The sequence below is a fragment of the Pangasianodon hypophthalmus genome, chromosome 30 (assembly GCF_027358585.1).
Source record: "Pangasianodon hypophthalmus isolate fPanHyp1 chromosome 30, fPanHyp1.pri, whole genome shotgun sequence".
Taxonomy (NCBI): domain Eukaryota; kingdom Metazoa; phylum Chordata; class Actinopteri; order Siluriformes; family Pangasiidae; genus Pangasianodon; species Pangasianodon hypophthalmus.
In genome coordinates this window covers 2,267,379-2,295,374 of record NC_069739.1, presented here as the reverse complement: position 1 = coordinate 2,295,374, position 27,996 = coordinate 2,267,379, and the positions used below count along the sequence as shown (strand labels likewise).

The 27,996-nt window shown below is 38.8% G+C and overlaps 2 protein-coding genes across 3 annotated transcripts in view; one reads left to right on the top strand and one right to left on the bottom strand.

The window, feature by feature from the left end:
• Positions 1-3: 3 nt before the first annotated feature.
• On the bottom strand, positions 4-16,937 carry il20ra (interleukin 20 receptor, alpha). The gene is made up of 7 exons (XM_026931156.3): positions 16,627-16,937; positions 13,754-13,898; positions 10,343-10,548; positions 8,942-9,114; positions 6,017-6,161; positions 4,439-4,578; positions 4-2,257 (listed from the first exon to the last, which is right to left on the bottom strand). Exons 1-7 carry the CDS (start codon positions 16,688-16,690, stop codon positions 1,553-1,555), a joined length of 1,578 nt encoding a protein of 525 aa, XP_026786957.3. The 5' UTR covers positions 16,691-16,937; the 3' UTR covers positions 4-1,552.
• Positions 16,938-25,937: 9,000 nt separating this feature from the next.
• The window catches only part of med23 (mediator complex subunit 23), a 48,946-nt gene continuing 46,887 nt past the window's right edge, over positions 25,938-27,996 (top strand). For both annotated transcript variants that reach the window (XM_053231700.1, XM_053231699.1), the window contains exons 1-3: positions 25,938-26,135; positions 26,659-26,690; positions 26,812-26,899. In XM_053231700.1, coding sequence (XP_053087675.1) covers positions 26,085-26,135; positions 26,659-26,690; positions 26,812-26,899 — 171 coding nt within the window. In that variant the 5' untranslated portion in view covers positions 25,938-26,084. The remainder of the gene's footprint in view (positions 26,136-26,658; positions 26,691-26,811; positions 26,900-27,996) is intronic.

The following is a 27,996-nucleotide window of genomic DNA, read 5'->3' as shown; positions in this document are numbered from 1 at the left end:
AAGCTTAGAACCATTAACTAATCGAAGAACCCTGAGCAACCTTTTCCTCGGCCACTAGGTGGCGACAAACAGCACGAGAGAACCTGAACATCTCAAACATCAGAATCAGTGAAACAAATGAACACCTGTTACAAACCACACACTTTTCTCTCCAGTCTTTGATCAGGTATTGTGTTTATTTTGTGATAATCTTTATAATTAAAATATACTTCATCATTTATACTTAGATAAAAGTTAGCATTCTGTCAGCTTATAATTCCAAAGTGAAAAAAAATCGATTTAACTTTTAATAAAAAAAAAAAAAAAAATATACTACACAAATCCTTCATGTGGCAAAAGTCTCTGTGACATTTAAGCATTTTCCTGCTTATGAACTTTTCACATTCAAGGAGAAGATGATAATAAAATGATAAATATACTGAAAAATGCTTTTCACACAACAATACATAATAATCACACAAATGAAACATCTCATAAAAAATGTATAACAATAACAATCATTTGTTCGTGTAATAATGTGATATTTATACTTAGTTTTGTCTGATATTTATTTCATTGTATATTAGTTTGAAGTGTTAATTGAACAATTTTATGAATGTACAAAATATCTTTATTTATGTACTTCTGTGTTACACAAAGATGTTTTTAATAAACAATTCTGAATTCCTGAATGTAGTTGTGAATTTAGTTAAACATTAGAGGAATGTTCAGAGATTAGACATTAGTATTTCACTCAAATGAAACGCTAAAGCTAAGCTTCTCCCTGAGTGTGTAACATACTGTGTATTTATTGCTGTGTATTGTCATCTATCTTGCACTACATGTTGTTCAGTGATCATGCTGGAATGCTATTGTATACTGTATACAGCTAGAATGCCAATCAAATCCCTCTGTCTCTTTCTATCTATCTGCATCTGTCTCTCTCTCTCTCTCTGTCCCTCTCTCCCTATCTTTGTGTCTCTCTCTCTGCCTCTCTCTCTGTGTATGTCTCTCTCTCTCTCTCCGTCCCTCTCTCCCCATCTTTGTCTCTCTCTGCCTCTCTCCTTGTGTCTGTCTCTCTCTCTGCCTCTCTCCTTGTGTCTGTCTCTCTCTCTGCCTCTCTCTGTGTCTTGCTCTTTCTATCTCTCTCTGTCTATCTGTCCATCTTTCTCCCTCTTTATCTCTCACTCGGTCAGTTTGTCTCTCTCTGTGTCTGTCTATCTGTCTGTCTCTTAGTGTCTTTCTCTGTGTGTGCATGTCTCCCTTTCTCTGTCTCTCTCTCTCTCTCTCTCTCTCTCTCTCTGTATTTTTTCTAAAAATTTGGCTGAAATTCTTTAAGGAATAAAGACCATGAACTTTCTTAGCATTATATTAAACACATGTTTTATGTTTTATACAGTGAAATAAAAGTGTGTATGCATCTAAAACCAAAAACATGACGCTCATCAGGAGCTACTTCATGCGTGAGGACGGTGTTTGGGGCTCCATCAATATTGCTAAGATACGGAACATTGGGTGTTCATTTAATAAAATCCCTGAGTGATGACTGGGATCAAACGGAGGTTTGTGGAATCTACTCGGCAGTGCTCTGAACCTGCAGGTCCCAGTCTTTCTCCATCTGCAGGAGCGGGTCATCATCTGCGGTCTCCTCTGAAGCCTGCTTGACCACTACACTGGTGAGGACAGGACGGCGTGGGAGCAGCACCGCGCTTCGCCTCATCTGCGTCTCTGTGGTTTCCGAGGTCTCCGAGCCGAACCTGCTCAGCAAAGGGAAGTCCAGCTGGAGCTGACCAGTATCTCGGTCCCAGTTACAAAATGTCTGTGTCTCTCTGTCTTCTTCTTCTTCTTCTTCTTCATATCTCTCTTGTGATTGTTCTGTCATTTCAGTCTGTGCCATGTATGGATTGACTCCGCCTACACAGTGTGGTGCCACTCGGGGGTTATATGGGCAAGGGGAGACCTGGTTCCCATCGTCCTGATGTACCAAGCCATAATCTTCACTCAAAGAGCCATGACAGCTTTGTACGCCTGCTGCTGCTGATGTATGCTGGACGTTCTGCATTGCGTAAGGTGCCTCTATCACGTCCCCCGCGACAGCAAGCGGCGAGCGCTCTGGAATGTCGGCACCGTGATGAAATGGGCCGAGGAAACTGGGTTTTGATTCCGCTGTGCTCAGCTTGGTGTTGTTGATGATGATCACATTTATGCTGGGCAGATGTTTCTCGGGCTGGAACGTCTGGAGTTTCCTTTCCATGTGTACATCCTGTTGAATGTCCTTCTACAGGAAGAGGTCAGAAAAAAGTAATAATATTTATTATTACACAGCATCTTCTTTTTAAAAAGTTCAACTTTTTATCAAAGTGCCAAGTGCTTTTTTTTCTCCCGACCAATCAGCTTGTCGACCAATCAGCATGTCGAATTGAAAACTACCGTCTCCAGGGTTTGATCCTGAGCTTGGGTTCCTGTCTGTGTGGAGTTTCTTTATTTCATCTGCATTACTGAGGATAATAAAACTAATCTAGAGATCTAGAGATCAAGTAAGGCTAGTTAGTTAGTTGATACTGAATACAATGTTGTGTGAGCAGTTCTGGGTTGTTTTCCACATCAGCACAAAAATGTCCCTGTGTGAAAGTAGCCTATTTATTATAATTAGCAAGAAAGAGCTGTGAAGGTAACGTGACCAATAGAAAGATAATAGCTCGTGATAGCAGGGTCGATGGAATGAATTCCCCCTCAAGCCACTGGGTGTGTCTGATAAAGGCGTAGGATCTGTCCTCTACCTAGCATAACACTCGACTAGCTGATCAAGGAGCGTCGGAATTCCAGAGCGAGGGCTGGAATGAAACTATGCAGGAGAGCAACATTTCAGAAACCAAGACACACCTGTTCACATTACAGCTCACCATTTTCAAACATCTCAGAGTAGGCTGTCAGGCTGTTACTGCCAGGTTTACTAGTGTACTAATGTATATTTGGAGAGATGTACAGTTTGCTTTTAACATAGTATCAAACATCTGGGTATATTTGAAGAGAAATATGTATTGCTGATACACTAGTTTAAATTCAGTACCCGAGTACTCTAGTATCGTTGATACGCATGTTTAAGTACAGTGCCTAGTATTTTAAAGTAGGGTACACTACTGTTTTTCTTAAGTACAGTCCCTAGTATTTCTGATATGCCTAGTATAAGTACTTGGAAAACAGTGCACCAGTATTCCTGAGTACTTAGTGAAGAGTAATCTAGTATTTCTGAACATTCAGAGAACAGTACACTAGTATTTTGATATGCTAGTTTAAGTACTCGGAGAACAGTACACTAGTATTTTGATACGCTAGTTTAAGTACTCGGAGAACAGTACACTAGTATTTTGATACGCTAGTTTAAGTACTCGGAGAACAGTACACTAGTATTTTGATACGCTAGTTTAAGTACTCGGAGAACAGTACACTAGTATTTTGATACGCTAGTTTAAGTACTCGGAGAACAGTACACTAGTATTTTGATATGCTAGTTTAAGTACTCGGAGAACAGTACACTAGTATTTTGATACGCTAGTTTAAGTACTCGGAGAACAGTACACTAGTATTTTGATACGCTAGTTTAAGTACTCGGAGAACAGTACACTAGTATTTTGATACGCTAATTTAAGTACTCGGAGAACAGTACACTAGTATTTTGATACGCTAGTTTAAGTACACGGAGAACAGTACACTAGTATTTTGATACGCTAGTTTAAGTACTCGGAGAACAGTACACTAGTATTTTGATACGCTAGTTTAAGTACTCGGAGAACAGTACACTAGTATTTTGATACGCTAGTTTAAGTACTCGGAGAACAGTACACTAGTATTTTGATACGCTAGTTTAAGTACTCGGAGAACAGTACACTAGTATTTTGATACGCTAGTTTAAGTACTCGGAGAACAGTACACTAGTATTCTGATACGCTAGTTTAAGTACTCGGAGAACAGTACACTAGTATTTTTGAAAGGCTCTACTCATGAAATTTTTATATGGTAGCATTTGTAAGTGCACTTGAAGAGAAAGTGCCAAATGTTCTACATTCCAGCTATAATTTTCATTTTTGATGTAATTAAACAGGTATAAAACGTTTTTGAGTATGTTAAATACTCATGTCTATTTATTTATTTATTTATTGTTTACGTCATATTATTTGTTTTTTTATGTGAGTGAGTTGTAATCCTGTCACATTAATAAATTATTTTCTTATGTCGAGAATAAATTTTAACCCATTTAAATTTGCATTTGTTTCCTGGGGAATTTTAGGAGAAAAAGTTGTCTTAAAGTTGATACCTTAATGAGTCTCTTCATTAAATCTCCTGGGATATTAAAGAGAATCATTTAAACAGGTCCTGCCTCCAATTTACCTGCAGGAAATTGCCAAAAACTGATCTTATACCGGTGTGTGAGGTGTGTTTGTCATTAGATGTGACTCACCACGCTCTTGGGCAGCCTCGGTTTGTGACCACAGATGTAGTAATAAGCGAAACCTCCGACTGCAGCTAAAACAAACAGGCATATAGCGGTGGGAACGACGACGCCTAACATCATCATCATCATCTGAAACTTAAATGGGTCTGGAGAAAGAAAGAAAGAAAGAAAGAAAAACAATAAAATGGCGGTTACAGGGCAGGGTGTATTATTACAGTGTAATAAGCTTGCACTCACTAATTTTCCTCCATTTCATAAAAAAAATTATACACATGTACAGGAATCTTTATTCTGAAACACGAAGCAAATTTGCATATTACCTTAAATTATGCATTATGCAAATAGGACCAGCTTATACATCACTGTATATGTTTTTTCTTTTTACCTCCACTGTTATTAATGTCTATTTTTATATCTCCTATTTTTATGACATGCTTCAACACTGCACAACATATCACATGATTACTTCAACACTGAGTTTTATTATTTGTTATTTTTTAAATTATTATTTATTATTTCTTTTTTGCTGCAGCATCTGTGACAGTGAGCAAGGACAAGGAAGTTGTGAATACGATAATTAAGTTCAGAAATTCTGAAATATACACAATGCAGTGTTTATATGCTCTACTCAAACACACACACATACACACACACACACACACACACACACACACACAGGTCTGGGTGCAGGAGGAATCAGATCTGGCGCAGAAATGAAAAGATAATTATTCACACGATTAGGCGAGGTGCATGAGAAATGTTTGCTCTCACCCAAACCTGTCCTGTCACTTTATGATACCATAATGAGGCAGAGATGCATTATCCAGGTCACACATAGCTGCCTTTCCTCTGATTAAACCTGCTCATGCGACTACACCTTAAACATACCTTCACACTAGTCAGTGAAAAAGTGATAGGTAACTATTTATATTCTGTGTGCGTATGCGACATGGAGCCGTGATTTCAGCGGCAAAGTCGCATTTGAACTAAAATGGGCAAATCAGGTGTGTATTTGTCATAGTAAAGTAACAAATCCAAGCGATTGGCTCAAATGAGTCTTCAGACCAATCATATCCTGCGTGTGGTCCGACGTTTCTTCAGTTCCCCTCTCACAACTTTAGTTCCTACTTGCAATTATTTCTGGAAGAAAAACTATAGCTGTGGTTTCATCTTATCCTGTCATCATGAACCGTCTACAGAGACCTTACAAAGAAAATTAAAGCTTGAAGGAAGTAGCAGAGATCTTTAGTTCCTGTGGTGAGTGTGTGTAGCTAGTACAGTTAACTTGTTTTGCTAATCTGATCTGAGTATGAAGCCGAGCGCATAGTATGTAAATCATACAACAGATTTTCACACTGTTTAGCAGTTTGTTTAGTAAGTTCGAAAAGATATGCTGTATCTTCTTGTGGCCACACCCACAAGAAACAACAGTAGCGGTCATTACACGCCCACGAAGACAAACTGCAAGTGACCTGTCGCATGCTAGTGTGGACATAGGATATTTATTAGCCTTTGAACTTTTCCATGTGAGTTAGAAGGCGTAGCTGTGACAGATTAACGTTATATGAATCTCGGTGGTGTTACCGTCAGGGGTGGAGACGCAGATCCATTCCGATGGCGTGGTGGTTAGATGGAGGGAGAGAGAGAGCACCTCTGCCCTCACACAGTGCTCTGAGTTGTACTCCAGTGGACCGTGCTGCAGGAGCTTTTTCGGCTGCAGGAAGTACTGCTGAAAAACCAACAAAAAAAAAAAAGATGTGAATACAGTGACAATATGCTTGATGCATTACACCTTTAGTCACTTTAAGGCCAGGTAAAATTACTGACAGCTGATGCTGTCACACTGTGTCATGCTGTTATAGGAAACTAATCAACAACAGGTTGGCGCAATGAAGCGGAGTTACTGTTACCACCCTGACGCTGATTATTTTCTTATAATAACATGTCCTGGAGTGTTTTATTCCTCTTATACCACACCAATTTGCCAACAGTTACAATATTTATTAATATGTTCATTAATTAAAGAATGATATGGTGTATTGTTATTCATTATTAGTAATATTTAATTTTGTGCAAAGTCTATGAAACAATCTTTCACGTTATAGCAGCTATAAACAGTCGTTCCCTGAACAAACGCTCTTTTTTCTCTCTTGTGAAGGTAATAATCCAAAAAAACACAGCTTGTCGTGTTACTGAGAAACCAAAAAGGCATAAACTCCTCTGTCCTGAAGATCTGGGAAACCTGACTCTTACAAAGCGCTGTGGAGCGTCTGCTGCACACGTCCCTGTGAACGAGCTGTTGCTATAGAAACGATAACGTATTAGAACAAGCACATTAATATAATCCTGCACTACTGTCAGAGCTGCTGTTATAGAGAATTTATCAATACCTTCTGACCAATCAGAATCCAGAATTTAAAAGGTGTGAATGGATTTAGTTATTGCTACCTCCCACCCACTGATCCTACTGCACAAGAGCTTCCAACCTAAGAGGGTGAAGTTTTCAGATTTCTATTCATTTAACATTACAGGGATGCTGAACACGCTTGGAGGAGAGCATTAACAAGCTCAAGTGCACTACCCGTGCTCACATAGCTGCTCTGACGGACAGGGAAAAGTCCTCATTTTTCTCCTTTTAAACTCCCAACCACAGATGTTTTTGGTATCATTGGGATTCAAACTTGTGATCTCCAGACAATAGGCATCACGTGGGAGTCTACAGTTGCATGTAATTGTTGTTTTAATACTCAGGTTGTCCCGAAACAGCTGAATGCTCCAGTGAGACCTAACACCACTTTTATTGTTGCTGAGCTCAGATTGATTTTCACACGCCCTCCAAGGCCGGAGTGCTGATCCGCAATCTGAGAGGCGCTGTGAAAACTGGCACTGAGCCGTCTTTATGAAAACTTTGTGGACTTTTTTTCCCCTCTCTCAGATCCGAACATCCGTAAGCAGATACCCTCCATGTCAGTAGTGATGACAAGAATGCTCTAATGTAAATAACTCACACACGTCTACTCCTGTTTCCCCCTATTTTCAGGTTTAGGTTTTTAGTCAATAAAAATGCCTCCATTTCAAAATATGAGCTGTTTAATATCACTGTTTCCTGCCTTCTGACTGGTGTAAGGACTGACTAACAAAACATTTGACTGATCAAAACGTCTTCTTTAAAAACTGTTGGCCTGCTGTTCATAACACAACTTGTAAAATCTAACAGTGCCAAAAAATTAGTTCATGCTTTTGTTACTTCTAGGTTGGATTATTGCAATGTCTTACTGTCTGGATTTTCCAGTAGATGCATAAACAAGCTCCAGTTAGTCCAGAATGCAGCTTTAAGAGTCCTTACTAGAACCAGAAGATATGACCACATCACCCCCATCTTATCCACTCTGCATTGGCTCCCAATCACATTTTGTATTGATTATAAAATACTACTATTAACCTATAAAGCACTGAATGGTCTCGCGCCACAGTACCTGAGCGAACTTTTGGTCTTTTATGATCTGCCACTCCTACTAGGTGCAGGCTATTTGTTGGTACCTCGAATAGTGAAGACTATAGCAGAGGGTAGAGCTTTCTCTTACAAAGCCCCACAGTTATGGAACAGGCTTCCAATTAGTGTTCGGGGCTCAGACACAGTCTCAGTGTTTAAGTCTAGGCTGAAAACATATTTGTTTAGTCAAGCCTTTTGTGAATAGTTTTTTCTTAGGTAAAGGAGCAGGTCTGGAGGGTTCACAGGCGTAGAGTGTCATGGTGAACTGGGATGTTTGGATGCTCTTGCCGGCTTGCACATTAGGGACAAATTTATAAATTTAAAATTTATATCCTGAATTTATATATTTCTGTAAAGCTGCTTTGTGACAATATCCATTGTTATAGCGCTATACAAATAAAATTGAATTGAATTGAATAGTATAAAAAAGATTTTTTAAAAATACTAAGCTTTAATTTTGTAACTTATGCACTTCACAGTTGAACTCTTTCACACAAAAATAACTTATAATCATACAAATTTAGACATTTAATAAATATAATATAGTAGAAAAACTATGTATAATTAATCAAACAAAAGAAAATACAGTCGAGTCTCTTTATATGTAAACATTTCCAGTTCCAAAAATACATTTCTTTTCCAAATCTCATTCTAATGCTTGCTGTTTGATACAGGGTCTGATATCTGATACGTTTTCACCAATATCAGATCCACCATTTTTTTGATGGTATTATACCGAAACTGACACTGGGTATCGCATCGGTGCCATCTCTAATAAAAACAGAAAACTTTAACAGAGTCCTGGTTTACAATCTCAACAATTTTTAAATCATTTTAAAATGCTAAACTGAGTGGATTTGCACTTGTGAATTTTTACTTCCTGTTTAGCTGCGGATCTCTTATGACGTGATTTCAAGGAAGTCTCTGTGCCAAATGTCACCTACATTGCAACATGCTTAATAATTAGGGATTTTTTTTGCCTTTTGTCTTTGAGATGACCGTAATCAGCCTCCTACCGTGCGTTTGCTGCTGTTGTTGTACACACTGATGTTGTAGACCATGTGAGGGAAGATGTTAAACATCGACTGGCGCTTCTTTCCGGGATTCCTCCATCGGAACGGGCCGCTCAGCTTGATGTGCAGCTTGTTTTCCAACACAGTTACATTCACCTGCGGAGGTCCCAAAATGGCTGACAAAGAAAAAAAATAATTTTAGAAAGTGAAATTAGATTTAGGGAAAACTGCACTGCATTGTTTTTTGTTTTGTTTTGTTTTCACAGCGCTGCTGAATTCTGGAATCTGATTGGTCAGAAGGTGTTGATTAATATTCTATAACAGCAGCTCTGACAGTAGTGCAGCTGCAAATCACAGGTTTATATTAAAGCACTTATTCTAATGTTATCGTTTCTATAGTAACAGCTCATTCACATATAGCGATCGCCATAAGACTTGACTATCTAGAGGAAGTAAAAGTCGTAACAAGGTTTCTGTAGGTGAACCTGCGGAAGGATCGCCATAAAAAGACGTATATTTTTAAACTTAAGGAGACGTTTATTTACCATTTACGGAAGGAGTCTCCAGTGTCAGAACTTTGTAACAGTCAGAGGTAAAGCTGTAACTTTTTCCTTTACACACTTTAGGGTTTCATGGTAAAATGAAAAGCTGCGTGTTTTTTTTGTTTTTGTTTTTTTTTTGAGGCTGACAGGAACTAATTTCACAGACGTGCCACAACATTAAATGTAACTCTAAACGGATAAAAAGAATGAAAAATTGGCAAACTGGTGTGGTGTAAGAGGAATAAAACACTTTGAGACGTGTTGTTAAAGTAACATTAGGGTCACAGCACCCTGTCACTGACGATTTGACTTAAACTTAAACTGAATCCTGTGGCATTAATCTTACTTCTTCAGACCTCTATATGACTGAGTTCCTCTGTATCAGGACGCAGTGGGGTTTATTGATATTGCTGCGTGTAAACCTGCTGCATTACTGTGGATCAAAGTGCAGTGATGTGGCCGAGTTACCATACGTGTGCTGTAATTATTGAGCCAAATGAATCGGCGTCAAGGAAACAGGCTTTAAAACACGATAAGCAGTGCATAATTACTGCAATCAGTGTGGTGTGATTTGAATCATCTCATCGTAATTGTGGAATTTCTTATTCTGCTGGAGTACCAACGTACTCTCTTTAGGTTAAAGAATTTCCTGGAAAAAGATTTTAAGAGAAGACTGAGAATAAAACAATAATCTAAATCTATAAACTCTCAGCGAGCACATGAACCAGTTAAGAACATCATGTGCTGTGTATTACAGTAGGATATTTGCTTTGCCACCAATCAGTGATGTTTAGTTTTTTTGCTTTTTTGTTGGTTTTTTTCCGGAAAACTCCGTCTCTTTCTCTCTCCCTCGTGCACTCACTGTCGGCGAGTCTGAGCCGTCTGTCGGTCTCGGTCCACTCCGAGCGTCCGTTCGGCCCGTTAGCTCTCACTCTGACGTAGTATTCCTCCTCCGTATCGTTGGTCTGTTCCGTCACGTCGCATTCCATCTGCGTGATGTCGTCACACTGTTCCACCGGCCTCCACGCCACCTGCTCGGTTCCGTCCACATCCACAGCATCACCGTATCTACAACAGGACAAACACACACACACACACACACACACTGATCTCACATATTCCAACCCAACATCTAGGCTGTTGTTTACGATACGGTTTCTATAGTAACCGCTCATTCACAGGGACGTGTACAACAGAAGCTCCACATCACCAATGGTGACATTTTCTGTGAGGCGATGTTATTATTATTTAATATTTTTGGAAGGAGTCTCCAGTGTCAGCACTTCATAACAGTCAGTGACGTTTCCGACATCTTCAGAACATTTTACGCTTTTTGTGGTTTCTCAGTAACATGACAAGCTCCGTTTTTTTTCTTTCATCTTATTAATTTCAAGAGAGAGAAAAAAGAGGATGGTGAAGGAATGATCGTTTATAGCTGCTATAACATAAGTGACCTGCTTCACAGAAGTTCCACAACATTAAATGTAGCTATAAAAGGATAAAAAATTACAATGTGTTGATCTTTTTAAAAAAATGTACTCGTCAAATTGCGATGGTATAAGAGGAATAAAACAGTTATAGTTCTATTAATATGTTTATTTCTACCGTAACCTCACATTTATTGGACAATATATAGTTTTTAAAGTCCAGCATTCAGTATATGCACAATTAAATGAGTTATTAGTTAATTTTACACAACGCTCCCTAACTGCGAAATATTAACTATATTATAACCAGAACTTTGAACGTACAGTCTCCGCCTTCAAACTTCAGGCCACGCCCCCAACCTGAGACTGATCCTGCTTTTGTCTATGTTTACAGATAACAGCAAAAAAAAAAAAAAAAAAGGTGGATGGGATATAAATATATCGGATCCTGAAACAAATGGCGAGGATTGAAATTGGATTTGGAAAATGTAAATGTATTTTTGGACCTGAAAACATTAAAGAGACTTGAGTGTTTTTTTTTTTCTTTTGTTAGGTTTGATTTCATTTTATAATTCTTCCCTGTTTATATTAATTATACTGACAGCGTAAGTGCTTTTTGTGTGAAAGAGTTTAACTGTAAAGTTCTTCAGTTTAAAAATAAAATGTTATAAAGCTAAAGCTTTTAAGGAAAACAGTATGGGACGGGTATCGCTAGTTTCAGTGTCGGTATCGGAAAAGAAGAAGTGGTATCGTGTCATCTCTACTCACGATGTTAGCTGGTAGCTAGGACTTTTACTTATTAGCGACATGAGTGCTGCAGTGTGGTGATGCCTGACTTTTACAGACAAATTATTTTCTTCATTCTGATCCACAGAACCTCGTACATAACGTCTCATTTATTTATTTATTGCTGCTACTCCACCCCAGACTGCTCCTGTATTATATATTTATATAGCTATGTGGTGAGTGTGTGTGTGTGTGTGTGTGTGTGTGTGTGTGTGTGGTGTGTTAACACCGCTGAGTAAGTGAGGATGAGTGTGTAGAATGAGATGGAAATGGAGAAGTGTGTGTGTGTGTATGTGTGTGAATGACACTCTCAGTAGGATTGTAATGTGTGTGTGAAAGCAGGTGTGACAGTAAAGTAAGCCCTCGGCCCCAAGGCTACGCTCCTGCACTCCTGCACTCCTGCACTCCTCACTCCTGCACTCCTCACTCCTGTACTCCTCACTCCTGCACTCCTCACTCCTGCACTCCTCACTCCTCACTCCTGCACTCCTCACTCCTCACTCCTCACTCCTGCACTCCTCACTCCTGCACTCCTCACTCCTCACTCCTGCACTCCTCACTCCTCACTCCTCACTCCTGTACTCCTCACTCCTGCACTCCTCACTCCTGCACTCCTCACTCCTCACTCCTGCACTCCTCACTCCTCACTCCTCACTCCTGCACTCCTCACTCCTCACTCCTGCACTCCTCACTCCTGCACTCCTCACTCCTCACTCCTGCACTCCTCACTCCTCACTCCTCACTCCTGCACTCCTCACTCCTGCACTCCTGCACTCCTCACTCCTCACTCCTCACTCCTGCACTCCTCACTCCTCACTCCTGCACTCCTCACTCCTGCACTCCTGCACTCCTCACTCCTGCACTCCTCACTCCTCACTCCTGCACTCCTCACTCCTGCACTCCTGCACTCCTCACTCCTCACTCCTGCACTCCTCACTCCTGCACTCCTCACTCCTGCACTCCTGCACTCCTGCACTCCTCACTCCTGCACTCCTCACTCCTGTACTCCTCACTCCTGCACTCCTCACTCCTGCACTCCTCACTCCTCACTCCTGCACTCCTCACTCCTCACTCCTCACTCCTGCACTCCTCACTCCTCACTCCTGCACTCCTCACTCCTGCACTCCTCACTCCTCACTCCTCACTCCTGCACTCCTCACTCCTGCACTCCTGCACTCCTCACTCCTCACTCCTCACTCCTCACTCCTGCACTCCTCACTCCTGCACTCCTCACTCCTGCACTCCTGCACTCCTCACTCCTGCACTCCTCACTCCTCACTCCTGCACTCCTCACTCCTCACTCCTGCACTCCTCACTCCTGCACTCCTCACTCCTCACTCCTGCACTCCTCACTCCTCACTCCTCACTCCTGCACTCCTCACTCCTCACTCCTCACTCCTGCACTCCTGCACTCCTCACTCCTGCACTCCTCACTCCTCACTCCTGCACTCCTCACTCCTCACTCCTGCACTCCTGCACTCCTCACTCCTCACTCCTCACTCCTGCACTCCTGCACTCCTGCACTCCTCACTCCTCACTCCTCACTCCTGCACTCCTCACTCCTGCACTCCTCACTCCTGCACTCCTGCACTCCTCACTCCTCACTCCTCACTCCTGCACTCCTCACTCCTGCACTCCTCACTCCTCACTCCTCACTCCTGCACTCCTCACTCCTCACTCCTCACTCCTGCACTCCTGCACTCCTGCACTCCTCACTCCTCACTCCTGCACTCCTCACTCCTGCACTCCTGCACTCCTCACTCCTCACTCCTGCACTCCTCACTCCTGCACTCCTCACTCCTCACTCCTGCACTCCTCACTCCTCACTCCTGCACTCCTCACTCCTCACTCCTCACTCCTGCACTCCTCACTCCTGCACTCCTGCACTCCTGCACTCCTCACTCCTCACTCCTGCACTCCTCACTCCTGCACTCCTCACTCCTGCACTCCTGCACTCCTCACTCCTCACTCCTGCACTCCTGCACTCCTCACTCCTCACTCCTCACTCCTGCACTCCTCACTCGGCTCGGCTGGATGGTGATGTTTCGGGGTTGACTCACATTGCATACTCCACCGTGTACGTGGTGCCGCGGGCGTCGGCTGTTCCTGAGCTCCACCGCACCGTGTTCCTCAGATTCACCGAGTGGAAATGAACATCTCGAGGTGCAGCAAGCTCACGCCCTTCAGCTGCTCCTACACCCGACACTAACGGGGACAAATACAGAGTCTCTGTAGTGCTTTACTCTACTGTAACTACATGCAGTTTTACAAAAATATATTCCTGAGGAATAGTGTATTATAATCATCATCATCATCATAATAATAATAATTTAATTTAACTTTCATAAAAAGGTATAAAATAACATCATAAATTTTTTAAATAAAGTTTATAAATATACAGTTATACGTAAATTAAAACAATTTATTTATATTTACAAATGTTGTAATGTATTTTTTATTTTAATTATTAGTATTATATGTGTATATATAAAATGTAAACTATACCAAGCATGAATAATATACAAAGTCTATAAATCTATATTTTATACATAACTTTAAATAATTTATATATAATTGAAGTTTGTGTAATGTATATAATGTATAAAATATATTTTAATTTAATATTATTTTTATATTATTTTAATATATATTTATATATAAATTACAATTATGTACATATAATTAGACATTTTAAAATGAATTAAGTTAACGATCAAAAGGTAATAATACAAATACTACTACTACTACCACTAATAATAATAATAATAATAATAAATCTGAGAAGACAAGGTATGAAGCTCTATTTTAGTTGCCTGAAAAAAATATAAAACCATTAACATGAAGGTTCGAGAGTTTATCAGAATTGACATGGTGTCTCAAACTAGATATATTTTCAGAAATTATGGCTTAATGTCTCATAATAACAAGAAAGTTTCCCAAAATCCTGACTTTGTAGTCTCTATTTATTAACGACACATTCCTGTACTTCATTTCATGGTGGACAAAGTGAATAAATTGATAAAGAAGTTAAAATAGATAGATAGATAGATAGATAGATAGATAGATAGATAGATAGACAGTAATAATCTGAGCTGTAATGTGTCTCTGCATGTAGAAAATGGAACGCTGCGTTTCAGAGCTTCAGAAATGAAATCTAGAGATCAATATTAAGAGATTTCACCAAACCGCAAGAAGAATCCCGTCTAACTCCCTGCTCTCACCTCGGTTTCCTGTGTGTATGTGTGCGTGTGTGTATGTGTGTGCGTGTGTGTGTGTGTTTGTGGTTCACGTTTTGTTCAGTGGGGAAAAATAAACTGGCACACAACCCACACATTGAGAAAAAAACAGCACAGCAGTGCAGGTACATTCTGTTTTCTCGTGCAGTAAAAATAACGTAAACGTGGACGTAAAGATCCGATAACGTACGTTAAAGATTCCTCAAACACTGTGTTGCTTAACATAAAGGTGTAAATAACGTAAAAGTAACGCTAAAACATAGTGTGTGTGTATGTGTGTTTGAGTGTGTGAATGTTCATGTGCACAAACTGAGATGAAAGAACACACTGAACCTACACTGGAAAAAAAAATCTCTTTGTAGCCGTGTGAGGACAAAAACTAAATGTCAGAGGGTTTTTGTCCTTTACACAGAGGAAGGCTGAACTGCAGCTCTATAATCTCGTGTAAACACATAGTGAAATAACTTCTGGTTTTCTGCAAAAATAAAAAAATAGACACTTTTAATCAAACTTTTTTTTTTTTTTTTTTTTTACATTTTGTAGCAATATAAAGATAAAATTTTATTTTTTTTATATTAAACTATTAATTTATAAAATTTCTATATGCTGAAAAAAAAATCTTGGATCAAAGTAAAACAAATTGTGTCCAAAACAGAAAAAAAAAAAAAAAAGGTTACAACATATAAAAACTAAATTATATAAAATATAATATAAAATATACTAAATAAATAAAAAAAATTAACTGCAAGCTGAGGCAGTTTTTTAGTTTGATCCAATGTTTGTTTGTTTTTTTTTTTTCAGTGTAGAAACAAAAATATAAAAAGAAACCCGTCCTCGGCTCACGTTCCGCAACATCGCTGCTTCTGCTGGTGGTTTGTTCGCAAATTGAAATATCGTGATACGTAAATATCCTCGAGTATCGTGATACGATGTTTCGGTCATATCGCTCACTTCTAGGCGAGATAATACATCTAACAATAATAATAAGAAGAAGAAGAAGAAGAACAACAACAACAACAGCAGCAACAACAACTGAGGAGACAAGGTATAAAAGCCCAATTTCAGTCAACAAATAAATAAATAAATAACAAGTGGGGTTCTATTAAAACTTTTTTTTTTTCTTTTTTTGTTTTTTTTTAATTATGACTCTCATAAGAATGTGATTTTCATGACTTGCTAGTTCATAACAACATAATAATTCCTCTCAAAACATCCGTAATCCATTTTTTTACTCAAATAAATAAAGGTTATGCAGAAAATGTGATTTTAAATGCTCTAAAAAATTAAGAAAAATGGATTACACAAAAGTTTGTACACCCAAAAAACTCTTTTAAAGAAGGGAAATTTTCACTGTAATGTTTCATATCGAAATGGATCTACAGCCAGTAACAGATCATGAACAGATACATGGAGGCTATATATAAATAAAATAGGATATAGAAAATAGGAAATTGTGACAAATAAGGTAATATTTCAGTAATATCAGATATTATTTATGGGTTTGTTGACAGCAGAAGAAGTGATTGTAACAGGTGCAGGTGTCCAATCCACACCAATCACAGTGGAAAGTGTTGCTTGATGGAGTTCCCTGGATGGAATAAGGAGGCTTGTCTGCTGCAGCCTGATAGTGATAGTGTGGAGGATATGTAGTGCACTAGAGTGCGGGTTGGGACGTGGCCCGTATTTCCGGCGCTTACCTGACAGAAGCACGCAGAAAGCCGCTGTTAGGAGCTTAAACATGGCTGTGAGTGAAGAAAACATCTGTACACTGACATGCTCCAGCTGCAGTCCATGCGCGCGCCTCTTCTGCTTCCTCCCCTTATTAGATTAAAAAAGAAAGAAAGAAAAGAAAAAAGTGCTAAATTACTCCATGTTTCTTCTTTTCAATCGCTCTCTCTCTCTCTCTCTCTCTCTTTCACTCTCTCTTTCTCTCTCTCTCTCTCTCTTTCCCAGACCAGACCAGCGCGAGCGCAAGACAACCTGCACTCTGGCTCGGTCTCACGCGCACTTCTTTCCCCGCCCATCCCAGTGGGCGGAGCTTCAGGTTGCTACAGCAGCACGAGTGAGTAGAAGGTAGTCAACATGTGGCTACAGCTGTAACAAGCGTCATTTAAACAATGCAACCTCCTCACACACTTGCTGTGTAAGGATTAAAACACTTCCGTGTCGTGGTGCTGGGGAAACTAATCAACGCTTCCATCCTCTCCTAACCTGACTCCAGTGTAATCAATGCCATTTAATCCAAGTCTTCTGCTGTAACACGATCAGATAAGATTTCTAATGAAGAACGAGTTCCTTTCTGATCAGGTTCTCACCCAGAACTGACTGTATCGCTTCAGAAGACTTGGATTAAACCGCTGGAGTCATATGTGTACCTTTATATTTCCTTTATATACTGTAGCCTGAGTCAAGTCAAGCGGCTTTATTGTCATTTCAGCCGTCGTACAGCTAGTACAGTACACAGTGAAACGAAACAACGCTCCTCCAGGACCATGGTGCTACATCAAACAACACACAGCTACATGAGACTATACATTAGTACATAAAGTGCACATATTGTTCTTACCAGATCTTTCAATTGCACATCTGTAGATTAGTATAGCACATCTGTATATTAGTATAGCACATCTGTAGATTAGTGTAGCACATCTGTATATTAGTGTAGCACATCTGTAGATTAGTATAGCACATATGTATATTAGTGTAGCACATCTGTAGATTAGTATAGCACATCTGTAGATTAGTATAGCACATCTGTAGATTAGTATAGCACATCTGTAGATTAGTGTAGCACATCTGTATATTAGTGTAGCACATCTGTAGATTAGTATAGCACATATGTATATTAGTGTAGCACATCTGTAGATTAGTATAGCACATCTGTAGATTAGTATAGCACATCTGTAGATTAGTATAACACATATGTATATTAGTGTAGCACATCTGTAGATTAGTATAGCACATCTGTAGATTAGTATAGCACATCTGTAGATTAGTATAGCACATATGTATATTAGTGTAGCACATCTGTTGATTAGTATAGCACATCTGTAGATTAGTATAGCACATCTGTTGATTAGTATAGCACATCTGTATATTAGTGTAGCACATCTGTAGATTAGTATAGCACATGTATATTAGTGTAGCACATCTGTAGATTAGTATAGCACATCTGTAGATTAGTATAGCACATCTGTAGATTAGTATAGCACATATGTATATTAGTGTAGCACATCTGTAGATTAGTATAGCACATCTGTAGATTAGTATAGCACATCTGTAGATTAGTGTAGCACATCTGTAGATTAGTATAGCACATCTGTATATTAGTGTAGCACATCTGTAGATTAGTATAGCACATCTGTAGATTAGTATAGCACATCTGTATATTAGTGTAGCACATCTGTAGATTAGTATAGCACATCTGTAGATTAGTATAGCACATCTGTTGATTAGTATAGCACATCTGTAGATTAGTATAGCACATCTGTAGATTAGTATAGCACATGTATATTAGTGTAGCACATCTGTAGATTAGTATAGCACATCTGTAGATTAGTATAGCACATCTGTAGATTAGTATAGCACATCTGTATATTAGTGTAGCACATCTGTAGATTAGTATAGCACATCTGTAGATTAGTATAGCACATCTGTAGATTAGTATAGCACAACTGTAGATTAGTATAGCACATCTGTAGATTAGTATAGCACATCTGTTGATTAGTATAGCACATCTGTAGATTAGTATAGCACATCTGTAGATTAGTATAGCACATCTGTAGATTAGTATAGCACATATGTATATTAGTGTAGCACATCTGTAGATTAGTATAGCACATCTGTAGATTAGTATAGCACATATGTATATTAGTGTAGCACATCTGTAGATTAGTATAGCACATCTGTAGATTAGTGTAGCACATCTGTAGATTAGTATAGCACATATGTATATTAGTGTAGCACATCTGTAGATTAGTATAGCACATCTGTATATTAGTATAGCACAACTGTAGATTAGTATAGCACATCTGTAGATTAGTATAGCACATCTGTTGATTAGTATAGCACATCTGTAGATTAGTATAGCACATCTGTAGATTAGTATAGCACATATGTATATTAGTGTAGCACATCTGTAGATTAGTATAGCACATATGTATATTAGTATAGCACATCTGTTGATTAGTATAGCACATCTGTAGATTAGTGTAGCACATCTGTATATTAGTGTAGCACATCTGTAGATTAGTATAGCACATGTATATTAGTGTAGCACATCTGTAGATTAGTATAGCACATCTGTAGATTAGTGTAGCACATCTGTAGATTAGTATAGCACATATGTATATTAGTATAGCACATCTGTAGATTAGTATAGCACAACCGTAGATTAGTATAGCACATCTGTAGATTAGTGTAGCACATCTGTAGATTAGTATAGCACATCTGTAGATTAGTATAGCACATCTGTAGATTAGTTCATACTACATCTGCATATTAGTATTACTATAGCACATCTGTATATTGTACATATTACATCTGTATATTCTTGTACTATCTTAATTTAATTCCACTTATCTCTCACTGCCCTCGTCTGTACATAACTGCTCTTAACACTGTTTATACTGTACATTCCGTTTATTTACTACTGTTTATACACACTGTTTATACTGTACATACTGCACTTGCTGCTTTTTGCTCTTCTGATTAGATGCTAAACTGCATTTCGTTACTCTGTATTTATACATGTGTAATGACAATAAATCTAATCTAATCTAACATGCAGACGTGTGTAAACAGCACAAGATGTACAATAACTACTAAAACAGGACCGTAGGCGCAGTAAGAGACAGTGCAGTGACGACTAGTACACACTTCTAGTGTGATGAAAGTGTCATATATAACAGTAGTGCAAAAGAATAACAATATAATAAAATGCTGTGAATGTAAACATGACATACTATGACGCAGTATGTTATGTTACTCAACTACACTCACTTATTCCATTTCAGTCTGTACTCCGTGTGTCTATACTAAACTGTTTACACCGATGTAGAGGCTAATGTGCAATACTATCACTGCTCACTTTTCAGAATGTTCTGAATGTTCAATGTGCAATATTATGATTTATTCACCTGCTGTATTTACTTTACACTATACTGTATACATGCTGTATATACATACATACTTTTATACTATATGGTATACTCGCTTTATAGTCTATTTTTTGTCTAATGTTATATGTTTGCTTTTTTATGACACCAGTCAGAAGCAGTGCTCCTAATTTCATTGTATACAGAGATATACAATGACAATAAAGGCTTTTCATTTCATTTTTCATTTCATTTCATTTCATAGTATTTAGCAGATAAGCTTATACCTTATATGGACATAGCAGTTATTGGGGTAGCAGCCAGGCAGAGAGTAAAGTAATGACAAAAAATTATATACAATAATTTATAAATACTGTAGCAGCACAAATGCAGGTAGTGAATACAGAGATGTGCAAAAATTGCAAAGAGAATAGGATTCAGTTGAGTGTGTGTGTGTGTGTGTGTGTGTGTGAGTGTGTGTGTGTGTGTTGTCAGTCCAGTCTCTGTGTGTCGAGGAGTCTGATGGAAACCCTGCATTGTATGGATAAAATAAACATATCATATATTTCTGAAACTATTTGTTTGTTTGTGTGTATGTGTGTCTGTGTGTGTGTGTGGTTCTCCCTGGGTACTCCGGTTTCCTCCCCCAGTCCCAAGACATGCGTTGTAGGCTGGTTGACATTTCCAAATTGTCCGTACTGTGTGTGAGTGTGTGTGCGATTGTGCCCTGCGATGTGTTGGTACCCTGTCCAGGGCGTCCCTCCCTGCCTTGTGCCCCGAGTCCCCTGGGACGGGCTCCCGGCTCCCGCCACCCCGCGTAGGATAAACGGTACAGAGGATGGAATGGATTGTTGTGTTTTCCGCAGAAGATCGAAAGACATATGAGTGTGAGACATCATAAGGGAGTGAATGATGAGAGAATTATCATTTTTGGGTGAACTATCCCTTTAAGAGAAATTCTAATCATCATGACGATTAATTGAAATTGCAATTTAATTGACTTCAGCAAATGTTTTGTTGACATTGTCTCTCTGTTTTCAGTTTTTGACTTGGGCGATGTTATTGTAGTTTCCACTAATATTACGTATAACGTAATATAACGTAATATTACATAGTATTACATAGTAATATAACATAATATTACATAGTATTACATAGTAATATAACATAATATTACATAGTACCGATTTCCAATAGCATTGCTTTTGTTCGCTCAACTTCAACTAAAGTTGTTTCAACAAAACAACAGCTTTGGCACAACATAAAAAGGTTTGTTATAGAATCGTTGCAGCTCTCAAGAAAACCAACAATCTTAACTAAACATTTTTTGTATCACTGAAAACTTCTTTTCAGTCAGTCTAACTGTTATTTACAAAAGTTGAGTAAACAAGAAAAAGCTCGGGGAAATTAGTAGTACGAATTTTTTGTTTTCCAGCCTTAACATTTTTACCGCAGGAATGTCAACCATTACAATCTCTCATTTATTAAACAGCCACATCACACCTTTTATCCACTTATAATTACATTTAAAGTCATGGAATGTTCTTACTTATGGCACAGGAGCTACAAACATCCATCGTAGCTTGTCGTGTAACCGAGAAACCGCAAAGTGTAACCTCCTCCGTCCTGAAAATGTCCGAAAACTTACAAAGAAATGTCGCAGCTTAACCTCTGACACTGGAGACTCCTTCCATTAATGTTAAATAAACGTCTCCTTACAGAAAACTTCACCGTATCAACAGTTTCACACTTTTTTTTTTTATTTAAAATGTTTATTATTAGCACTGTACACGTCCCTGTGAATGAGCTGTTACCGTAGAAATGATAACTTATTAATGTAAAAACAAGGGAATTAATATAAACATGTGGTTTGCAGCTGTGCTTCTGTCAGAGCTGCTGTTACAGTAAATTAATCAACACCTTCTAACAGCACTGTGGTGTCAGCTGTTGAGTTGTGGTTTCATTTTGTTAACACACCCAGTGGGCAGAATTTCACTCAGTGTTAATATCAAAGTAAATACGTTATATGACTTCACAGTCACTTAAAGTTTACGATTTTAAGAAAAAAACTTTAAGACAAAATAAATAAAAGTCCTTTAACGAAAAGAGAACAGGAGCAGGAACTGGATGGATGATGGAGCTCGTGGGTCTCAGGAGGAAGAAAAATAAATATGTCTGAAGCTAAAAAAAAAAAAAATGACACAAGCGTTTAGTAAAATGGAGAAATCTATTGATTTTGAGTGTTTCAGTTTGTGGATTTTGATTTCATTAAAAATACTGAAACTCCAAACGTACTCTAGAGCTTCTGATCAAACTGACAGATAAAGATTTGTCCTGTGAACACATGGGCCGAGAAGCAGAGCTGTAAAAAGGCGGTTATGAGGAAGTACACCACACACAAGCACACATGCAGACAAACCGGGGTTTCCCCATTTTCTGAATAGTTTAGCGGTGATGAAGCGTACACGTCGACCTCAAATACCTTCAGCAAGATGTCATGTGTCATATCAGTTGTGTTATTTTCCTTCTACTGTGTTGCGCTGAAGTCGTGCAAAATGAAACCCAGACAGCAAACATTTCATGCAGAGTAACATAAAAAAAATAAAAAAATAAAAAATGATTGTCCTGCAGCAATACGTTCAGTCGCAGGAGAGTCAGTTACTCAAATGGAAAGATCATAAATGGCCCAGTTTTAATCAGCAACATTTTTATGAAACTTGGAATCTGGGCACAAAAATGCATAAACACTAACATACACAACGTTTGCGCAGCATTTCGGTTTTTCCTCAGCAGTAAATTCTGCTCTACATCACGCCTGAGATCTCATCGGGATGAAGTCGGTTTTATTAAAGCTCACAGGTTCGGCTGAGTTCATCGCCGTCACTCCATGCTACAGGTGGCCAGATTATTTTTTAATCCCTCTCCTGTCCGCTCCTGCAGTTATTGTTTTGTTTGTTCCTACCTGTGATCATTTCTAACACATTTAAATGGTTGTGTTTTTTTAAGCATATAAACAATTGATTCATTTCTAGCAGGGGTTCTCAAACTTCCTTTTAGCGTTCACTGCAACCGCCTGAGCTCGTGTTGCACAGCGTTGTATTGCACAAACAGCTGCACATATCTGCACTTCATTCCTCATGGAGTCCACACTTTTTCCACCATCTTCCTTTCTTATATCCTTTATATTAGATTTTTAGATTTTTCTTTTCTACTTCGATGCTAGAAAATTCAGTTTTGTGTAAATTCTCTTTCGTGTGTCACTGACATGACACTCGAAAAAGCATTTCACTGCACGTCCTACTGTGTGTGTGTGTGTGTGTGTGTGTGTGTGACCAATAAAATTTGAATGTGAACTTTTTGTAGCCAGGAAATGTATTTAACTGTAAAATAAATTAGACTTCCTCTGAACAAAATCCAACTCTTCCGAAAATTAGGCTTATTGTTTAAACGATGGTTTACAATTTTTCAATTTAGTGCAGACGTAGAGATGTTTATTTCTGAAAAAAAAAATACCACTGACAGAACACGTTATTTCCGAGTCAACATCGAGTATAAACCTGTCAGCTTTAGAGTTATTACGGTTTTGTGTAAGTGACCAGTCAAATCTACTAATAACTATAATAAGTTGATAAATATAATAATGTATGAATATGTTCGTTGTATGATAATGAGAAGAATGGCTTGTGATTTCCACAGTAACACACTTACTGAAGATAAAGAAATGAGGAAAATGTGTCACTCAGCACAACACAAGGATCCAGTATACTCTGATGCTAATGAACGTGGTCTTTCTTTGTCCCACGAGCTTCATATCTGACTGCAAACTCCTGCCTCTGTTATCTGGGTTCAGCGCAAAATATATACACAAAAGAATAGTTATGTCCCAGTGCTGATATGAAACTGAGGTCCTCTGAGCTGCCTGATTCATCCTGATGCTCTACTTCTGACTCACAGTTTGCTCCACGTGGACGCCCTAGAAACAGTGTGTGTTCAATTTGCGCCGGTGTTTGATCTCCTGTAGAGCTGCAGTAGAGCTGCTGCTGCTGTACTCATAAAGACTCATCCCAGGCCTCTTACTCACAATCTGCTCCACATCCTGTAAACTCACTGAGCATGACTTTACTCTTCTCCACCTGTACACCAGAACGGTTCATAACCCACAAATCATCTGGTGTCACCCAGAAGAGGACGGGTTCCGCTTCTCAGTCAGGTTCCTCTCGAGGTTCTCCACACTCTCGCCTCTGCTTTGTTCATTAGGCATCTAAATCTACACCTGGGTTTCTGTGCAGCTGCTTTGTGACAATTGAACTTACAGTCAGGACACCTTTGGTTAAAATTTAAAATGTTGCACAAGCAACAGATAGGTTTGGCTGCACTGAATCCACTTTTGGGCCAGATTTATAAACATGGCTGCTGAACTTTGGGCTAATTTTGGCCCGCAGTACATTTCCAGAGAAGGTGTTATGATGTTACAAAACATTAGAAGGACGTTCTGAATTTTCCACTCCTGTGTATGGTTTAAAATGATGTCTCTATTATGACATTTATCTAGTTACATATCAAGTCCAGTCATGGTCTTGGTATGTATTGTAAAAGTTTCTTGGTCACAGTAAGATGGCATAATTACAGGATGTTATTCTGTATGTGCAGTGTACTGAGCCCTCTTAAATAATGTTCCATATCCGACCCTTATGCATTTATGATTATTGATCCAGGATTGTTGCATGAAAGTGTTCTCTTCTGTTGTGCTGCTGCTAAATTACTGCACAAACACAGTCACGTGGAGGTTCCTTTATTTCCTCTTCCCACATTCTCCCCTTTAAACCTTTAATCAGGAGCTCTCCAGGCTACTTCCTCTAACCCAGAGTGTTCAGACAAACCACTCTGACATGAGGACAAAGGAGAAATTCTCTGTTTTGCCCACAAGCGGTCATTTCAGAAAGGAACTGCTTTGGAGTGACAGCTGTGGCTTTTAACAAAGTTCAGCTGAATAACATCCTCCTTCTGAAAAATCTCGTCCTTCTGAAATTAATGAGGAAATGAATAGAAGAATCAGGGAATTATTTCTGTCTGTTTGAACGAGTCAGGTGAATAAGTCAGAATGAGTTAGAATGAGTCAGGAGTCAGAATTAGAATGAGTTTAAATGAGTGAGGAAACAGAACGAGTCAGAAAGTGTCATTATGACTCAGAAATGAGTCAGGTGTTAGAATGAGTCAGAAACGAGTCAGAAATGAGTCAGGAGACAAAATGAGTCAGAAATGACTCAGAAATTAGAATGAGGCAGAAATGTGTCAGGTGTACGAATAAGTCAGGAGCTAGAGTGAGTCAGAATGAGTCTGGACTCAAATGAGTCAGAAATGAGTCAGATGTTAGAATGAGTCAGACTGAAACAGGAGTCAAAATGAGTCAAAACGAGTCAGTAAGAGTCAGTGAGTTCAGTGAGTCCCCTTTGAGCTTATTCGATCCAAGCTGGAGATTTCTGACAATCAATCAGTTAGTCAATTAATTATCAATCTGTTAATTATTTCATTTTTTTTTCATATATGAATGGATTATCCCCCCCCCTATTTAATTTCTTACGTTTGAGAGATATACAGTCATATTAATATAAAACTAATATAATTTATTAAATTAGAATGATTAAGAATATAAAATATTATTCAATCGGATGTTCCGGAACCAATATTTAAACCTGTGTGTTATTCCGGTCTATTTTGGTAAGTGTACTAACTTCCGGTGGCGACATAACGACAACTTCCTTGATTTCATTTTTTTAATTTTTTTTCCCTACCCGTATTATAACAAATCCCGCCTTCCCTGATTTCATTGGCTGGCGCTGTCTCGAAGCCCGTGCTATGATTGGCTACGATTTCAGATTTGCTTAACGGACAGTGAAACTAACCAATCGTAGCAAAGGAGGCGGGACGTTCCGGATCACGGGTGGGCTAAAGGTATAACCCGTCTAACGTTACTGCAGGTTAATGCTAACGAAATGGAAGCAGCGAATGTAAACATTTAAAACTATTGCACACTTTTTTGGACTCTGAAACGATAAATCATGGCGGTTCCGATGGAAACTCAGCTTCAGAGCATATTCGAGGATGTGGTGGTATGTGCTGGCTTTTGTGTTTTGTGTTATTTAGCCGTGTAGCGCGGTATGCTAACAAAACTAGCAGCTGCGAAATTAGTTGAAATATTACTCTCATGATTTTTTTAATGTGATGTCAATAATATAAAGATGATTTAAACAGACTGGAATGTGAATGCAGGGAGTTAAATTACTGCTAAATAAGCAGATATATTGCAGTAATACAATATTTATATCATGTATAATTGTTACTATTTATTAATAGATTTATTTACATATTTGCAGTATTTTTAGTATATTTATATATTTAACTATTGCTTTTTGACCACACAAGTCTTCCATAACAGACATAATACATTTTCATCTACAGTTTGTGTTGGAAGGACATTTAAGAGTAAAATAAACTTTTTAGTTTTATTTTTTAATCATTAGACCATTCACGAAGGGTCTTAATGGTCACGTGACCTCAGTTTAGACCGACTGGAAAAATAAAATCATTGCACAAACTGCTTCATGTGCTTTTCTTTTTGTTTCCTTTAAACAGAAAACGGAGGTGATCGAGGAGGCGTTTGCAGGGTAAGTGAATAAGCGTTAATAAACGTATACACATAAACAGTATAAGAACTGAAACTTGAGCAGTGTACAGAAACGACTGGAGATCTGACGTGTGTCTGACGTCGTCTTTCCCAAACCGCAGGATGTTCATGGACACGCCGGAAGATGAACGGACCAAACTGATCAGCTGTTTAGGAGCTTTCCGGCAGTACTGGGGCTCGCTCCCGCAGGTCAGGACGTGTCCAGGAGGAAGAAAGAAGTTTCCTCAAAACATCGAGTTTACACAAAGATCAAACCAAATGAGGCAGTCGATCAGCCGAGACGTGTTTAGCGTCCGACGTTTGTCCTTCCTCGACGCGCCACGTTTCCAAAGTTAGACTTTTTGAGTCTTTTCGGGTTCTTCTAGTCATCAGAGCCAGTGAAACGATTCATTCTGGTTCCCTCTGTTTAGATAAATAATGTGACTCGATTAACCACTGACTCACTGGAAGGAGCGAATCATTTTCATTACACAAACGGACTCTTTCTGACTCAGTTAGACTCTTAGTGACTCATTCCGTCTCATACAGACTTATTCTAACTCATACTGACGATTCTGACTCCTGAATCATTCTGATTCCTCCTCACTCTTATCGATTCATACTCTCTTATACCAACTCTTTATGACTCCTGTGTTGATTCTGACTCATTCTGACTCCTTCTCACTCCTACTGACTCCTACTGACTCCGTTCGATTCATACTCTCTTATACCAACTCATTATGACTCCTGTGTCGATTCTGACTCATTCTGACTCCTTCTCACTCCTACTGACTCCTACCGATTCATACTCTCATATACATTATGACTCCTACTTTATCATACTGGCTCATACCGATTCCTGAATCATACAGACTCATTCTGACTCTTTCTGTCTCCTTACGCACGTCTGAAACATTCCACCTAATACTGAACTCATACTGACTCCTTCCTACTCATACTGACTCATACTGACTCATTCTGACTCTTGACTCATTCCGACTCATATCATCTCATACTGATTCATTCACCTTAGTGATTCTTTCACATAAGATTAATTCAGTCACAAACAAAACATATTATCTATTCATGGTTTGAATAGAAAGAATGACTCAGTCTGACTCGTTCACCTTAAGCAACTGAATCGTTCACGAAAAAACATACTGTCAATTTCCTTAAAGAACAACTCGCTCAGTATCGTTCTGATTCGTTCGACTTAAGTGACTCGTTTCAAAAAGACTGAATTCACGTTTGTGAATAAAACATACATCTGTTCGCAGTTTGAAAGTCGGAAGAGATGTGGATAGTAA

Bases quoted from the DNA above. Each gene is read 5' to 3' on its own strand.
- il20ra (XM_026931156.3), bottom strand. From the start codon at position 16,690: ATGTTTTCTTCACTCACAGCCATGTTTAAGCTCCTAACAGCGGCTTTC. The intron at 13,899-16,626 runs GTAAGCGCCGGA...TGTCCCCGTTAG, and splicing joins TTTCTGCGTGCTTCTGTCAG to TGTCGGGTGTAGGAGCAGCT. The intron at 6,162-8,941 runs GTAGGAGGCTGA...TTGGTTTTTCAG, and splicing joins ACAACAGCAGCAAACGCACG to CAGTACTTCCTGCAGCCGAA.